The sequence below is a fragment of the Eublepharis macularius genome, chromosome 10 (genome assembly GCF_028583425.1).
Source record: "Eublepharis macularius isolate TG4126 chromosome 10, MPM_Emac_v1.0, whole genome shotgun sequence".
Taxonomy (NCBI): Eukaryota; Metazoa; Chordata; class Lepidosauria; order Squamata; family Eublepharidae; genus Eublepharis; species Eublepharis macularius.
This window is the reverse complement of record NC_072799.1, coordinates 66951062-66969649: the sequence shown is the minus strand read 5'-3', so window position 1 is coordinate 66969649 and position 18588 is coordinate 66951062. Positions and strand designations below refer to the sequence as shown.

The 18588-nt window shown below is 41.1% G+C and overlaps 1 protein-coding gene across 2 annotated transcripts in view; it reads left to right on the top strand.

Moving 5' to 3' along the window:
* DDX60 (DExD/H-box helicase 60) overlaps positions 1 to 18588 on the top strand; it is a 90944-nt gene that overhangs the window by 221 nt on the left and 72135 nt on the right. Inside the window, exons 2-7 of one of the 2 annotated variants that reach the window (XM_054989770.1) lie at positions 4800 to 4994; positions 6908 to 6968; positions 8428 to 8617; positions 10329 to 10670; positions 12225 to 12341; positions 15084 to 15206. In XM_054989770.1, coding sequence (XP_054845745.1) covers positions 4871 to 4994; positions 6908 to 6968; positions 8428 to 8617; positions 10329 to 10670; positions 12225 to 12341; positions 15084 to 15206 — 957 coding nt within the window. In that variant the 5' untranslated portion in view covers positions 4800 to 4870. Of the gene's footprint in view, positions 1 to 4799; positions 4995 to 6907; positions 6969 to 8427; positions 8618 to 10328; positions 10671 to 10742; positions 10801 to 12224; positions 12342 to 15083; positions 15207 to 18588 lie in introns of those variants that run through there. The other variant, XM_054989772.1, reaches the window with a different exon arrangement.

Below are 18588 nucleotides of genomic sequence, written 5' to 3'. Positions count from 1 at the left end.
GGGTGGGTGAAGGAATCGTGTCTGAAGAAGACCTCTGGTGGCGCTTGATAGTCTGTATCCATCAGAGGGGGCAGGATAGTATAGTAACCAAAGACCAGATGGCGGCAACACTCTGCGCCCCGTGGTAATGAAAAGAGAATCAAGGATTGCTTGGTAGATCTGTGGATAAAAATCCTCTTGCATGGATAAGGATTGGCAAGGAAATACCCCTTCTGTTCCCCCCTCCTCAAGTTTCAGCCTTCTCTAGGTTGTTGGGTGGGTACGTGGGGGATTATACAACTTTACACTTGCAGTGTGTAGTTTACTTAATATTTGTAACCACAGAGAAGTATGTCTTCTGAGTGAAGAAAAGCTTGCAGTATTAGCTTGCATCCTATCACTCAGCCAAATTTGAATCCTTCCTCCAACCCAATTTGGCTAAGTGGATTTTCCTATACTGGAAGAGCCTCTTCTATCAGAAGGAAGCTCTTTGGGTTGGAAGAAGAAGGCGTCAAACTTGACAGAACCGAGAACTGGCTACACCTACCTAGCTACAGAACTAGCTAGAACCGAGAACTAGCTACACCTACACACCTACCTCATACAGCATCGTTGAATTGAGGATTACATTCTTTGAGACTTGGAAAACATACCACTTATCTTACTGTGAACACCATGGACAGGGACTTGCATTCTGCAGAGACTCACACAGCCTTGTCCTCCCCGCAGGCAGGCTCAGGGCGTGTTACAATCATAAATAAGGTACAATAGATAAAACCAGTAAAATAACAGTTCAATGTAAACATGAATATCAGTGTTCCAGATAGGGCACCCTTCTCCCTTTCCCTGCCCACCATACAAGGTAAGAAAAGGGTGGAGGTGTGGGTTGGTGAAACGCTTTAACTCCTCAGGCATAGGGGGGGGGGCAGATGGACCATATGCTCCCCCCACCACCACTGGCAGGAGACGGGCAGGGAGGCTAATTAGATGGATTGGAAAGAGCAAATAAATTATTGCCTTTCTGAATAATATTAATTGAGATGGCTGGATGAAACAGACCCGCAATCTGTATGAAATAGCAAGTCCTTGACTATGAGCCATGGTTGCATACAATGTTTGCTGTTCCTCTGTGGAACGATCAATCATCCTTGAACCAATGCTTTTCAGTGGCCATTTTGGAATTCGTTTTTATTCCTATGGCTGTTTTCATTCCAAGGCTAATTTGGTATTCTTGTCTGCATGTAGCAGTGCTATGACTGTAAGTGGGGCAAATCGGTGTGCCAAGTGGGATGGCGTACCCGCTCACTTCAGCCTAGCTAGAGGGGGAAGAGGAGGCCACCAGCCACCCGTCCATCATGTCTGGATTCAGTCCCAGCTAAGAGCCTTGGCCTCCCACTTACCAAACGCATTGCCTGAGTCCCAGGAATCTGCCTAGCCTTCTTCACTGCCACATTTCCAGGTGGAGCAAACCAGGTGAGGGCAGTGCTCTTGCTGGCCCCACCCTCACTGCACCCCTGAGGGAAAGAACAGCAGGACTTTGATTGAAGAGGGGAGAAATGGAAGATTTCTGAGGGAAGGCACAAAGGAGAGCATGGATAGGAAAGTGTCTTGGGCATGAACGGGAGCTGCGAGTTCTTAGGTATGAAGAGGACAGGAAGGTGACATGGAATCTTTAGTCCTGTGTGTTCTAAAGGCAATTTTTTTTTATTTTGATGGATAATCCAAAATCTCTCTGAAGGGGTCACTGCAGACTTTCTAACTAATTACTGTTCTGAACCCTAATAACTCCCTTCCAGACAAAAAGGTCTGTGCTGTCCAAGATCATGTTTTGGACTTTAAACCTAAGGCCACATGATGAGATTTAACATCAGTTTACCTACTGGGAGGGGTTGTTATCAAAAGATGTTTCTTCAAATTGGCGCAAAGTATGTTTGCTGGACTTTGCTCCTTTTGCAAAGTGCAAAAAACAGAGAAATATAAAAACAGGTATAATAATTTCTGCCAAAGAATTATTTTTCAGGGACTGATGCAAAAAAAAGAGACGACAACTTGGATCCTGTAAACAGGTGCATGTTAGATAGTGGTTGGCTCCTGGCCTGAATACTGTTTCATCAATATCATTTTAGACTGCTCTGTTTTAAGTACTTTTTAAAAAACTCTGGCTTGCTTTTTGTGGCTTTTTCATTGGTAATTTATTTTTATATTTTTAGGTATGTTTACAGTCTTAAGGTATATGGGTAGCAACTAAAAAGGGCCTTTACAGTCATGGCACCAAAACTAGAAATGCCTTCTACAGGGAGATTCATTTGTTCCCACCTATCATGTCAGCAGTGCAGACATCTCTATTTTGCTTACTTTAATCACTGACCCTTCTTCCCACATTAATTGTGTCTGTTTAATTTTTGTTTTTAATAGTTAATAGTTTTTATATTATGTATTTCCAAAGTTTGTTTTAATGTCTGATTCTTTGCTGCTTTGAGGAATCTAAGCTGTTTGGAAAGGTGACATAAAAATGTTTTACTTAGATATGGATTTTATGGATTTAATATATATTTGTTCTTAGTTATATTTTATTGTTTTTGTTGTTTGAATTGTGAGCTGCCTCAGCAGGTCTGCAGAGGAAGCAGAGTTGCTGTATCGAGAGGGAATGGTCTTCAGTAGAATAATGTCAAAGAAAAGGAGAATCCACTCCAAGAAGATCATATAATATAATTTATATCAACCAATGTACAGTCCGAGAATCTTTCTCAACGATTAAATTGCAGCACTAGAAATTACATTGTATTCCCTTTTATTTTTGTGGTGTGCACACGATCTTCATCACCACAACACCCCTTCAGTGCAGTTTCCCAGCCATCAAGCTACCCCTGAGGGGGTGAGCTCCCAACGGGAAGATGGCAGCGGGTTTGCCGGCCTTGGTGTTTTCCCGTTTCGCAGCACCTTGCTTCTTCACCAGCCTTTACTGTGTGCAGTATCCTCGTTTCCTTTCAAATTCAATGTGTCCTCTTTTGCATTATTTCACTGTGATATAATGCAAAAGAGGACGCATTGAATTTGAAAGGAAATGAGGATACTGCACACAGTAAAGGCTGGTGAAGAAGCAAGGTGCTGCGAAACGGGAAAACACCAAGGCCGGCAAACCCGTTGCCATCTTCCCATTGGGAGCTCACCCCCTCAGGGGTAGCTTGACGGTTGGGAAACTGCACTGAAGGGGTGTTGCGGTGATGAAGGAAAATAAAATGGAATACAATGTGATTTCCAGTGCTGCAATTTAACCGTTGGTTGATATAAATTATCTTATATGGTCTTCTTGGTGCAGAGGAAGCAGACAAATATTCTAAATAAATAAATAGTCTCAGCTGTGGAGCATGCCTCCTCTTGTGCTAGCACCTCCTTTAGCACCAGCCCCACTGAAAAATGTAGATCTTGCACAAATAGGTGCTAACACAAGAAGAACAAACTGTTTGATTGGAAGGTGTAGGATGCCTTGAATTACACCCAGGGGACCCAAGTCACTGCAAAGAGCACTCTTTCGCAGGAAAGGGAGTAATACGCTGCTTAAATTGCTAGCTACGTGGAGATGAGCTTCCCGCAAGGAGATTACCATTTTCCCAACCTCCAGGAATGGGCAACATGGAAGGCTATTTGAATAACCTGAGTGGGGTAATAACGAAGGAGACATGCACTCCAAGATGACTGGTGAAAAGATGCCAAACGTCCCATGTGGGATGTCACTTCCAAAACTCAGGATTGGGTGAAGGGAAATCCACCCAGCTGGGGCAAGAAAGTTTAAAAGATCTGGTTACCTGTTAGTAGAGCTCACGCCAGAGCAGGAATGAGGGAGGAAATTAGGATGTTTACCTCTATTTCCTGAATTCTGACAGACTTTTGTCCATCACAGGGGCAGATGCCTAAAGCAACATTTGTGTATCTAAGTGTACCCTAGCATCAATTGTTTTATTTTCCTTCTTAGTCTGCAATGTTCCTTTAGTGCTGTGATATACTTTCCCCCAATGCTTGTGTGCTCTATAGTGTAAACTGTGTTGTAGTGAATAAAGATCATTCTCTGTTAAGAACTCAGATGGTATTCAGACAGCTTTATCCTTCTGTCTAACCATTCGCTCATGCATATGCTACAAATCTCCTGGCTAAACTGGCTAGGAGAGCAATCAGGAGAAAGAGGAATTGGATGCTGGCAGTATCCACACACTGCACACACAGCGCCCTACCAGTGCCACAAACCACTGGCAAACAAGAGATGCAGGAATCAGCTTGGGTGGTGGCAAATCCAAAATACTCAGTGGAAAGTGGAGGAGTACCCTCACTGGCATACACATGCCTGCAGTCTCCCGGCCCACAGTAGCACATACTAACTAGCATGCATGGAACAAAACTATACCCATCTGGAAGTAACAATCCAGTGTGGTTCTTCAGGTATATAGCAGTAAAGCCATTTGTACTGGGTCACTGTCTATAAGAGATGAATAATTTTGAATAAGAGACACTTTCGTCATGTAGGCTGCTGGCAGGAGCAAAATATTGCTAGGGATTGGTAAAGCAGCGACCTACCCACATTTATCATCTGGAGGAATGCAGCATTTCAAGAGATTCCAGTGCTGATGGTTAGGATTAATACGTCAAGAAGAGAGACAGTTTTACAATGGTTGATTGTCATTTGTGGAATCAGAAAAAAAAAGATACAATGAAGCTAGCCTGGTCGCAGAGGAATGAATGATAATGTGTTTTCACATGCAGTGTCTATAATGCATAGAGAACTGATTTTTTTTTTAAAAAATAGAATTATATATATCTGTGCCTAGTATCTGAAGGTGTGTGAAAGAGAGATGGCCCTGCATTAAATACGCCTAGTGTCAAAAGCCATAAACCTGCCATGGCTTCCGGAGGAGACAGAGGAGATGAAAGCTCTTCGGACATGTTCAGGCTGGGGAAGGAGACAGAGCAAGTAACCTTGGCTAATGTTTCAAATAAACACAGTTTTTACATCCCAAATCCAGGTGAGTGACTGTATATTTTCCTTTTGCACCCCTTCTTTGGAGACAACATATGTCTTAATGAAAGGAGCTTGGGGCTTGTGAATGGGTCTGATGCTTGGCCTTAATCACTGATACTAAAAAATGACTGGTGTGTGGCAGATGTCCCCCTAATTGGTCTTAACTGCAGGAGAGGGATTGTTCCAGTGCCCATCAATGCAGTGTTTTTAGATGGGAAGGAGACAGAAAGGGAAGCAGAGAGCCAGTGCTAGAGTGAGCTAAAGCCCTTTTGGGTTCAGGATTGTTCTCTCTCTCTGAGATCTGATGTATCTGTTGCCTTTGCCTGTACGTTTGTCATAGTGCTACAAATAGTGTAAATACTACAAAAGCATCCTGGGCCAGCTTTGTGGGTAACCGTCTAGAAAAGATTGGCCATTTTGCTCCAGTTGTCCCCTGCTTCTAAAGCATGACTTCTCTGTCTGGAGACCATAAGGCAAGAGAGAGAATCTCTCAAAGGAAAGAGAGAGAGTGTGTCAGGAGGTGTTCCCACTTTATACAAAGAGAAGCCACTTACCAAGAATTTAACACATACACACACAGATATGCAGCACTCCACAATGTCCAAGGCATGCTGAATTGCCTGTCACAGAGAACACTAAGGGCAGGCTAATAGGCAGCTGCCCAGGTTCCATTCAAAGGGATCTTGTGTGCAAGTGCATGCATTGTATCTGTGTATGAGCAGAGCATTTTGATATATGTTGTAAAAATAAGTATGTGTACTTAGGCTTGCATGCAGCCACACTGAACTATGATAAACAGACCTGAAAAACCCTCCACCAAAAAAACAGCCGTATTGCTACAACCTTATATTCTGTTTCCAAGCTTGGTCTCTCTCTGACTGGATGACCAAGGGTGGGAACTGAGAACTCAGGACAGGAAAGTTTCTCTACTGAGTATATAGTCTTCTGGCTTTGCAAAAAGGGTGTGTGTCAAATTTGCTGCCCTCAAACCATGCCACAAGTCTAAGGGCTGCAGGTAGCTTGTATGTTTTTGGTCAACACTTGGCAAGTGGTGTCTAGGTATGACTTGCTCTGTAATGATACTGTCAAATGTTACAGAGTGGAAATATGTTTTTCCAGCCTGCGTGCTTAGTCCATTGCTGTTCCTAAAGTGTCCAGTAGTGAATTGTGTTAAGCTGTCTAGAGGAGATGGAGGTGTGGAAGAAGGAGGCCTTGGACTCTTATGCTTTATCTAAGTGGTTATTTGCCAGTAAGGTTCTCAGGTGCCCGCCGGTGGTGGGCAATCTCCTTGGGTTTCTCCCATTGTCTGCCAATTGCTGGCAATCAGCAGGCACTGGCAAGCCCCCCCCCCCGAGATTGCCCACCACCAGAAGGCAACACAGGAAAACACACACCAGGTGTGTTCCTGGTGCAGCACGACAATATCACTTCCAGAAGTGATGTTGCACAGGCTGCAGGCATGCTCCTGTTCTTTGCTGGAGCCAATTTTGGTCCCAAATGGGCCAGAATGAGCTCTGTGCAAAGTTCAGCAGCATGCCCGTAGCCAGCGTGATGATGTCTCTTCCGGAAGGTGATGTCATCACACAAGAGCCAGGAATGTGTGCGTGAGGGAGAAAATGCAGAAGCCACAAGGTAAGTGGCAGCCCCCCCCCCTTCTCCTGCTGGGAGGGTAGAGGGACCTGACGACCTTACTTGCCATCCAGATTACAAATGCTGTGATTTAATGATTTTAAGTATATTATTATGACCTATCATTTTCAGATGTGACTTAGTTAATCATAACCTTTGTGGGAGCTACTTCTCACAAATGGCTTCCCACAAGATTCTGCTCATGTTATTTTATTTCAGAACTCAGTGGCAAACAGATAACGTGAGAAATCCCAACTATTGAATTAATTTTAAGCATTTTTTTTCTAGCGCTACGAAGATTCATGGAAAAAATAACTGATTTAATCATGGATGAAATACCAAAAGCAGAGTAAGTATAGCTAGCTAGGAGCCAATCAGTATGTCCTGTATTTTTATTATCCTGTAAATGCTCGGCTTTCTTATCTCTTCACACTTGCACTCTCCTTGTTGACCGCTAAACCACTCTGTGTGTCTCATTTTTTGTAATGGAAATGATAGATTTGCTCTAATGCCCTAACGGACATTTTACTGTAGCTGTCTTTGGTTTACATGCTCTGATGTCACAAGGGACTGGGATAGCCTTGAGTTATAAAATGAGTTCCATTCCCTTTTTTAATTAAAAATAAAAATAATTAAATAAATGTTCTACTCAGTGTTTCAGATAGGGTTGTGTACTCCGGGTTGGGAAGATTTGGAGGTACATTCTTAGAAAGTCTGTGTTTGGGAAGTGGATGGAGCTCAACAGGGATATGATGCCATACAGTTTCCCTTCCAAAGCTGCTATTTTCTCCAGGGAAACAGATAATCTACAGATCAGTTGTAATTCTGGGAGATTTACAGGCCCTGCCTTGAGATTGGCAACCCTAGACTCCTAGAGCAGGTAGTATGTACACAGATATTATTAAGGTTCTTATTTTCAAAAATATAGAGAAATGGTTTCCATTTTTTGAATACCTTGAAAGTAACAGTTCCTTACCTGGCCTAAAATTCTTTCATATGTATGTAAATGTATAAGTTATCTTCATGTTTTCACTGCATATCGTATTACTACGTTAAGTTTATCCGTGTTAGTTATAGTAAGAATACTTTCTCTGGAACCTGTAATTAACCAGTTATGACTTCTTGTAATCTAATAAACTGTATTTTGTTATGTGTTATGCAGTTTCAATAATTTTTTTTTTAAAGTTCTTATTTTCAAAGCTTTTGGTATATCTACAGACAATTCTTAGAATAGGAATTTTGAGGTCCTTGAGCTATTTTTGTGAAACAAAAAACTAGGTAAATGCTAGGAGTTTCAGATTATAATTTGCTGGTACAAGTCACAGGAAGTGGTTGGGGAGCCTTTTGATAGAAAGCCTGTGTCCACAGATAAACTCACTGATGGTTCTTGCAGCTTACTGAAGAAAAGGTTGTCTCTGAAACATGACACCCTTGCTTATTCAGATTGTCATTTTATTTTCTCTTACTACAAGAGTTTAGAGATGTTAGTGACTTGCATTTTATAGTGCAATTCATAGGATACTTACGTATGTAAAAAGTTGTAAATTATGCACGCACCTTTTTCTTTATGTTAGGTGCTATTAATTACATTAAGAGGTGACATCGTGAACATTTCCACCCAACATGAATATAGTAATAAATGGCTTGCAGTCAGATTGATTCTAATTTTCTGTTAATTTAAGAATTAGATGTTTAGGAAACAGCTGTTTGTCTTTGCCCTTTCTTACAAGTAAGGCATTGGTTTTTTTAAAAAAAAGATTCATTGACATTGTTATATAGTTTGTTAACATATATTGTATTTGGTCCAGATACGTCAGTTTACTAAATGACTATGTTGAATCGGAGTTTTTTCTGATTGATGGTGATTCACTGTTCATCACTTGTGCAAGAGAATTAACATTACAGCAAGGACAGAATTTGCACTTCTTTTACCTGGTAGAACGCTTTCTCCTGGATTTAACAAGCAAAGGAGCAAAATACGTCATTGTTTTCTTCAAGGTAATGGGAAGATTTGTTTTAACTATGTTTTATTATTTGGTAGTTTTCTAATGGGAACAGGAAGTTTGTAACTCACTGGGTAGTATACCAACAAGACAAAATAATTCATGTGCTATTTTATCTAAGATAGGTGCACATGCTACAGTGTAGATTTCTTGTGATCTTTGTTCAGAGTGACCTGCAATGATCACCTAAGCATGTTCGTGAGAAACAACTCAATATATATATTTTAAAACCACCCAAAATGAGTCCTGTTTAGAGAATGTTGTTAAAATGGATCGATTACAGGCAGGAAGATCTGCAGTTAAATATTCACTTGAATCTTTTAAGCCTTCTGTCGCAAGTTACTGATCTCCTCTGTCATGCAAATTTTGAATCCCAGTCCTATGTACTTAGAAATGCTTTAATTGATTTCAGGCATTTAATATGAAGTGAGTCGGTTTGGGATTGCAATCCTAAGGCATTACGTACTATTCTGTGCCATACTCTGCTATGCCATAATCTGCTTTAAGCAGAATAATTTGTGGGATTTTTATTCTTAGTAATTGATAGATATCACCAGGGGTCATTTCGTAGAAAAAGAGCTGGAGGAACTCATTAGCATAACTCATTAGCATATGCCATTCTCCTTGCCATCACCAGAAGTGAGTCATTGGCATAACTGATTTGCGTGTGCCACACCACTGACATCACCTATCCTGGCTGTTTTGGACCCAATCCTGGACATTTAGGGCCAAAATTGGGCCCAAAATGGCAAAAAGGGGCTAAAAATGGCCAAAGAGGGGCCCAAAATGGTCAGGATCGGGCCGCTGCTGAGTGGGAGAGTGATCCACCACCCATCAGAGGATCAATCCAGGCTGAAACGGGCCCCAAATGGCCAAGAGTCAGGTGGGCGGGGCCACTTGACATATGACCTCTTTGGGGAACTACCGGAACTGCATTCCTGTGCGTTCCCCCTCGAAATGAGCCCTGGATATTACACAGTTATAACGAATGCATAGAGTTGGCATGATATAAGCTGGTAGAGTGTGAAGATGAGCAGGTTCAAATTTTCATTTATTCAAAAAAGTCACTGGGTGACTTTGAGCTGGTCATTATTTGTAAGCATAATCTATCACATTATGAAAATACTATGAGAATAAAATGGGTTAAGGTCCCCTCCTTAGACAAAGGGTGTGTTACAAATGCGACAAACAAATAGTGGCTGGATTTATGACCATACATTTGGTTGCAAAATGAGCTCCTTTCCACCATCCAGACAGTCTGGTTTTGAATGTGTCAGAAACTCCAGATTGTCTTAGAAATCCTGGTAGGTCTTCTGAACAACCCAACAGTGCTACAGGCTGAGGGGCTGCTCTTTTAATATTAAGGAATACTGTGCAAATTTAACGGCTGTGTTTGGATCCTATGATTCTTTTATGTTATCAGGAGAGCCTGCTGTTGGTGCAGCAGGGGATCTCTGTACCAGCAGAAGGCTCCTTGTACTGGAGGAAAGCTTGGTCATTTTCAGAATCTATTCATAGGATGCAGTTCATCACCTACCATCATGGGCACATGTCTGTACGTGGTTTACTTTAGTTAATTTTAGTTGGTCCACCATGAATGTAATAGAATAGGATTGCATCCCTAAAATAATTCCTAATAATGAATGTTCTGAGGCAGCTGTTGTAATTAATTTAAAAAATATTAAATGCATGTCACTTGCATACAGGATGCAGAACACATATATTATAGAACTCCGGATCTCCTTTCTTTGCGAACTGCACTGATTACCCATTTGAGAAACAACACTGATATTCTGGTACATACTGAGTTTTCTAACTGCTTAAGTGGAGACTGGCAAAATTTTCTAGAAGAAAATTATCCGTATTTCCTAATAATCGCTGATGAAGGCCTGGATCAACTGCAGACTGATTTTCTCCATATATGTATTATTCACACTCTGTCAAGGAGAATCAACATTGTACTTACTTCAGGACAACAATCAGATGCAATCAGAATTTATGGGTATCATATCCATAGTGGTTATCACCAATGGTATTTTTTTCAACAGGTAAATAGTAATATATACCCCTTATATAAAGCAAAAGGAAAATAGGCCTTATTTGTGTTTTTAAATTAACAGGAATGGCAGCCCTTTCATTTCAACAACAGTTTTGAGGTGTGACCAGTTGGAACAAATGGTAGGATCCAAAAAAGAGTAGAGTTTATGGCTCAGGAATTCTCTGACTTTTGTCTTAATTATGATAAAGGATAAAATCATCAGAGTGATGTCCTTTGAGTAGTTCAGATATTATTGTGAATGTCTTTCCAGTTCCAGTGTGCTGTCATTGAAAACCATTAAGTCATTGCCATCTGTAGGCTTGTAAAACTAAGCACAGCCTTTCATAAGAGGACATTTTGTGGAAGACAAGAATATTAGGAAATGGATTTGCTCCTATTTCACATTGATATTAATCAATTTTTAATGTATAGGTGGTTTTGTGATGTGGGCGGCAGCCAAAGAAATTTTGATAGAGACTCCTGAGAGAAAAGAATTCTCACAGAAAATGCTGTTTAAAGATACTGGCTTTAGAGGAGGGACGGGCATTACAAGAATGAAAAAGGGAAAGGAAGAGGGTGGTTCCATGAGGATTCACAGAATATCACTTGCAGGATAATTTTTAACCTTTTTGTAGACTGATACAATGGCTTTTGCTCAATAAGTAGTCTAGTCAGGTGCCAGTGGGGTGGGGGGATAACACCACAGTTGAAGTGTAGCCTCTGGACTCTTCCTTAAGGAGAGTCCAGAGGCTACACTTCAACTGTGGTGTTATCTTCCTTAAGGAGGTGGCCATTTTGCGACCTCTACTTTGGTTATAACATGGGCTTCGGGCTAGAAAATGGAGTCTGGGCCTTCCAAAGTTAAAACTAACAGCAGTGGCAGTGAGCCAAAGACAAGTTGATGAGTCATTAAGCAGCAATGGAATGCAGACCCGCTCCTCTCTAGAGCCCACCTCAGGCTGATTACATTAGAAGGCCGTTCTCCCCAAGGACTTCGGAGCCTCCTCTCTGAACCCTAATGAGGACCCAGTCTCCAAGGCAATGAGCAATGGACTGCCCCATGTAGTTCCTCCCCTTATCTTAGTGACTGTACAAGAAGATTCCTGCCTTCTCCTTAATCTTGTTATTCATCCCCCTTTCCAGGGCTGTGTTTCTCCAATCCTCCTCCAGGAAACAGTTTTAACTTTTATGCAAACTAGGAAAACTCCCCTGGTCAATATCAGCTTCCTTCCCTACTTTCAACTTGAGTGCTTCTGACATGTCATCTTTATTACTGATTTGACCTTGTGATGGAACCAGCATTTATTGCTTCAGTGTGAAGTTTTAAAAAACTGTAATTTGTGTAAGGTTCTTTGTATAACATGCCTTATATAAAATTTATGAGTTTTTGGAAATCAGTGTCTTGGGAATCTTTGGAAATCAGCACAAAAAATCAAGTAACAAACTATAACAGAGAAATGTGTGTCCTGATAATAACAGTGACAGTGACTATAGTAATAATATCAATCTGATTTCAGTGGGTCATTAGTTATTCTCATAATTTTGTGTTTTTTTTTCCTTTAAGGGCAAAACTTTAATTAATAATTTGTATCAATCATTGTTTACATATATAAAGAGATCTAGTTCAGAAGCATGCCTTTCTCATTCTGGATATTCAAATCTGGATATTTTGACAACAAAGGTAACTCAGTTTCATTGAACTTGGTAGAATAAATTACTCGCAGAAGCACACAGACATTCTCAGGCTACACACACCTTGCCTATTCTGAAAAGAATCAATATTTTCTCTCAACACAGTAACTAAAAAAACCCTGCAGTTCACTCTGCCCCCTAGGGTACTGCTACTGTCCGATCAGATTACTTTCCACTCACCCATCTAACCCCCTCCAACTTCTTTCCTTAGAGGCCTGCATTTTAACTAACAACAAATACTTTAAAAACCCCACCTTAGCAAGCAGAAATAAAATTTAAATTATTTAAACAGTTCACCAGTTCTACCTGATCAGCTGTTGGTTGGCACCTCCAGTTTCTCTACATTTTAAAGGGCCATTATTTTCTATGAGGTTAGAATTGGACTCCAATTTGGGGAGTCTGGTCTTCCAACAGAAAAACAGTGGCCCTTTAAAATGTAAAGGGACTGGAGATGCCACCAACCAGCTGTTTGGTGGACCAGGAACCCTCTTGGTTCCTGGTGCCTGGTGCCTGAAGCTTCAAATACTCCCAAAATTCCAGGAGATAATTTTTTGTTATTCCCAGAATTTGGGAATGTTTGGGGTCAGATATCCCTCAGTTGACCCAAAATAGCCAATTTCCATTTTATTTGTGGCACCTACAGATGCACATCTTTGTACTGTTTGGGATGATATGGCACTTCACTCAAGTAGCTATGTAAGAATTTTCTACTTTGCCTTGTGAATTATACTCGGAATTCTCAGAGGTTAAGCTTAAACTAGCTTTACAGGTAGTCTGGTAAAAAGAAAGTGCTAATTCTCCCCCCCCCCTCCTCATTTCTTTATTCCTTCTGAATTCTAAGCTGCAGAGCTTGGTGGCAGTAATGCCATTAGTATAAAGGCATGATGGGAGAGCTGGCACAGTGGAGAACATGAAGCCTTAAAGGGACCAGATAGCGCTGTCTTGTGCAGGAAGTGGTTTTGGGGTGGTTGTAAGAAGAAGAAGAGCTTCCTTTTAAAAGGAGAGCAGCCATTCTTTTGATCAGCCTTTTGCTGAAAACACAGGGAGACATATAAAGAGACTTTGTGAGGATTCCAAACAAGTTCCACACTGGCACTGACTCTTGAGAGTCTCTTTACATGAGACGAATTACATGAGGACGCTCAAGTGAAGGGAGATGCAATGTTAGCTGGGAAGAGTAGTTAAAAAGACAGAGCTGAAGGGGAGGTGAAATTGACAGACCTCAAGGTTGAATCTCCAAGCGCTGGCCTACAGGTGTTCAAAATTAACAATTCAGCACATTTTTCTAGCTGGGTCATAACCAGGCCTCCAGTAACTTGCAGCCTGAACCAAAGTAAGTTATAAAGTCAATTAGGGCTTGACTGGATATCTTCCTTACACCTAGGAAAAGAGGAATGTGTTTAAACCTATTTGATTTTCTCTGTTCAGATGCTGTAGTAATTTGCTGCTTAAATGGGAACATTTTTTTGCCATAAAGTCACAGACAACTTAGGGCAACCCCACAGGATTTTCAGATGTCCAGAGGCGGCTACTCATTGTCTGCCTCTGCATAGCAGCCCTAAACTTCCTTGGTAATCTCCCATCCAAGTACTAATAAGGGCTGACTCTGCTTAGTTTCTGAGGGTGTGCATCCCTCCCCCTCCAAAATCTGGGAAATCTGGATACAGGTTTCAGGAATCTCAAAAAATCTGGGATTCCTGAAATCCAAGAAAAATTCTCTGATCCGCTTAAGACGGATCAGGGAATCCTAGATCTGATTAGATCAGGGCTATCAAGGTCAAGGCAAAATGGTGGTGGAAATTGCTATCAAGTTGCAGGCAACTTACAGCAACCTCATAGGTTTTCAAGGCAAGAGACATTCAGAGGTGGTTTGCTTTTGCCTGCCTCTGTGTAGTGACCCTGGACTTCCTTGGTGGTCTCCCATCCCAGTACTAATTGGGGCCAATCCTGATTTTTTCCTGAGATCTGATGACATTGGGCTAATCTGGGCAATACAAGTCAGGGTATACTTTTATTCAAGATAAAAATGTTCTGAAATTGGAGTTATTGGATCTTCATGTTTTTGCTCATGTTTATCAAAGTACAAGAGAAAAGCAGGGAGGGCCTGCTTCATTAAGATTATCAAGTGATTTTTCAAGAATTTCCCCCTGATCTCTGCATTGACTGAACACAAGGAAGGGATTCTGAATTTGAACAGAGTCTGCTTGTAGGCCATCAGATTCCTATTAATCACCTGCTGGGAGAGATCAACTCCTCATTGTGGTCCAGCAGCTTGAGACCTTACCCAGCTGAATAAATAATTCTCCATTGTAAAAATCAGTATTCGGTATCAGAAACAAATCCAATGCACAGGCGTCTGGCAGAACTAGAGAGGAACTACAATGACAATGTTTGGCACACCCTTAGAGTACCTATTTCCTGTGAAGCTGTTTTATTTTGAAAGTACTGCACTAAGCCCATCAAAACAACACTGAAAGACCAAGTTGGGAATCATGCAATCAACATGTAAAAAAAACTATGAGATGGGGACTGCAGTAAGGAAGGCAATTAGGTATAACTGAAAAGAAAGTTCACCAGATCCAACCTATTGTAAAGTAATATCAGTTTTTCACATAAGCATGTTTGTGGTTAAAATATTATAGACTTGGCTTTTAAAACACTTTCCTGAGTTACATTTACAAGAAATAAAATTCTAATCTAGTTTCTCTATTTGCTGTTGTGTGAACATCAGGCTTCTGCAAAAATCACCTCATTACAGGAGGAAATAGAAGAGCTGCGATACATAGTCTGTATTGCTGCATGTTCACTGGTTTTGGAAATGTATACTAAAAAAAAAGGAACTTCTGTGAAAAAGGTGAGAACTTCCTTAATAAAGCATAGTTTCTGCTTAAAAGAGTAGAATATACTTGTAACTAATATTCTTGTAAGACTGTTCTTTTTTTAAAAATCTCTTCCTTTCTACCATCTTGGATGGTGATTCCTCAGTCAGTTACTTTCCATCTCTAGCCTTAGAAACCCCATTACTGTTCCAGCAGCTACCAGGAACGTGTGGTTCTGACATGGACATTCTCCAAGCAATTGGGATGAGCCGCAGCCTTGTATAGAACTGTCCTCATCAGACAATTATTTGTTCAGTAGTCTTAAACAAATGGCAGACAGTTGTTGAAGGTATAGAACGGGAGCCCCCAAACCTGCTGATTACTCTATGGGCATCCACCACAAAATGGCTGCTGTGAGGGACCCTAACCACCACCACCTATATTTATTTTCAAATAACATGTCAATTAAATAAAAAGATCAGGCTGAAAAATGAAATATTTCAGTTTTGTAAGAAGCCAAGAAACCTTTCAGGTAGCAATGTAATTGCCACTGCTACTAGTACTGATCCAATTGAAATAAACTGCAGTGGGAGGCTTTCATTCTGATCTGAAATTCCTTCTGGGGTCAGGGTCACGGACAGGTGAATCCAGCTGAAGACAAGGATCTCACAAACCTATGTACAATGGGCTTTCCCCCTGTACTTTAACACACTCGCTCCGGCAAATATGACAGTTGCTGTATGGGTGAGTTGGGTTTCCCTAGCTCAGACTGGAGGATAATATCCCCCATTTTTCTCATCTTTCCTCATCTCTTCTGATTCTTTTCAGATGTTCTAAATGTGTATTTCACTTCTTGTAATAAACATCCTTTTTTCTTTTGTGCTTGTGGTGGAGCTATCATTATGGTGAAGCAATTGCAAGCCAACATGTGCCTCTTGATGAAGATAATCAGAATGGAACTTGAGTTCAGGTGTTTTTTAGGTTTTGACACAGACTTCCTAGGAGGCAACTGGATTCTGGTTGTCTCCAGTCCCAACCATTAATTCCATTTTCTGTTTTTAGTGCACTTCAAACCTGGATAGAGAAGTAATATGTGGAGTAAGGGTTAAGGACAGTGATTCAAGAAAGAAAGCAGAGAATAGGACTAAAAGGAGTGTGAAAGGTGATGAAGATGTAGAGGGGAGATCATGTGAATAAGGCAAATGAGGACTAAGAAAGGAACATGAAAAGGAATGAGTAAAGGATCAGAAAAGGGGGCAGCAAGTGGTTCCCCAGGAAACACATTGGCAGATGCCAGGGCACCACTGGGTGTCATATGGAGGATTGCAGGCAAAAAAAACAGTAACAAGAAAACTTAACAAAGTCCAAAATATGAACCTATTTTGAAAGAGCGCTAAGGGCCAACAAGACTAGGCAGCAGGAGATTTCATGATTAGATCTTTGTAACATCTTTAAAACAACACCTCCTTGGCGCTAGATTGGTGACATGCAGGAGGAGAAAGAGAGATTAACTTCAACCCTCCCCCCTTGTCATAAGTGAAAACTAAACATCCATGCCATGAAAAAAAGGCAGACACTAACAGCAAGGTCAGGTTTTGATCAATGAAAACTTCTCTTCCTCCTATAAGTCCCCAACCTGAATCAGACCCTTCTACTGTTGCTATTTTTAAAAATACTGGGCAGATCTGGCCATGGCACCCTCTGCATCTTGTTCGTTTTGAATCCAAAGATTTCAGTATTAGAAGGCTTTTGGTGAATGGACAGGAGATAAGAGCCAGTGTAGTGTAGTGGTTGGAGTGTTGGACTAGGATCTGGGAGACCCAGGTTTGTACCCCTACTCTGCCATGGGACCTCCTGGGTGACCTTGGGCCAGTCTCCCACACTCAGCCTAATCTTACTTGGTTGTTTGTTAGAGATTTATGGTATTTTATATATTTTAGTTTAGTAACTTAGCAGAGTAACATATAGCAGAGTAATTTAGTAGAGTAATTTAGTCAGAAGCGTTTAAACCCTCACAAACGTGCATTAATTAATCCTCAGACAAAATTCATAGAAAGATAGAACTTACAGTTTATTGTAGCAGATTTCTCCATAGCAATATCTTCTGGTAATATCAAGGGAAAGAACCTATCTATAGAGTTACATTCTCTAAGCTAATACCACGGCCTGAAAATATAGGCAGCGAGGCTGTAGGTGCAGGGTTTGTGGACAAAGAGAAGGGCTCCATGAGGAGCATGGTGGCTTTACATCTTTCTCTTGGAAGAGCATGAGGGAAGGTGTGAAATCTCCCAAGAAGCACAGAGGCAAGAGAGGAGGAGTCAGTAGGCGTTCCCACCTTAGACAAGAGAGTGGCAGATTGCTAGACTTATACATTAAATTCAAAGAGACATGCAGCGCCCCCCAGTGTCCAAAGGCAGGCTGAGTCGCCTATTCCAACACTCCCTCTCGACTCAGAGTGTCGTCAGCATTCACAACGTTCAGGTCACTTCGTAGACCTTGGTACTTGTCTCTGGGCAGCGGCTTGGTAAAGATGTCCGCTGTCATTTCTTCAGTGGGACAGTAGTGCAGCTTCACAATTCCTTGTGCTTGAAGTTCCTTCACGAACTGCTGTCGTGTCCCAATATGTCTTGTGCGCGGAGTATTTCCTTCTAAAAGAGAAAGGGCTATACAACTCTGGTTATCTTCTAGCATGTTAACTGGTAAAGGTTCTGTAATGCCAAAATCTTTAAGTAACATCAAAAGCATTTGTAAATCTTTGCATGCTTCTGAAGCTGACACAAGTTCTGCTTCAGTGGATGAAAGGGCCACAATTTCTTGTTTACGACTGGCCCAAGTTATAGGTCCATTCCCATAGAAAAACACATAACCAGTAGTGGATTTCCAATCTGAATTATCTTTAGCCCAATCTGCATCAGCGTATCCCAATAGTGTGGGATTTTTACTAGCTGGCAGCCTTAGTTTAGAATCTGCAGTACCCTTTAAATATCTCATTACTCTTTTTACTCCGGTCCAATCATTCACAGTGGGTTTACTTACCCTCCTGGATAGAATACCTACAGCTGTTGCAATGTCAGGTCTTGTTGTCATTGCTAGGTAAAGAAGTTTGCCTATGGCAGTTCTGTACCCGTTGTTCTCTGGTAGAGGCTCATTTGGTTCCTTTTCTTTCAGAAAACCTACTTCCATTGGTGTAGGCATTGGATTGGCATTTTCTAGTCCAAAACTTTCCAGTAGTTCTAATATCTTTTGTCTTTGGCTGAGAAGGTAACTGCCATCTGGTTCTCTCTCGATCTGGATCCCCAAATAAAAATTAGCATTGCCCAAGCGTTTCACTTCAACTTCCTTGTTTAGATGAGATATAATTTCAGCACAATCACTTGAATTTTCATAACAAAGGATAAGATCATCAACATAAGACAA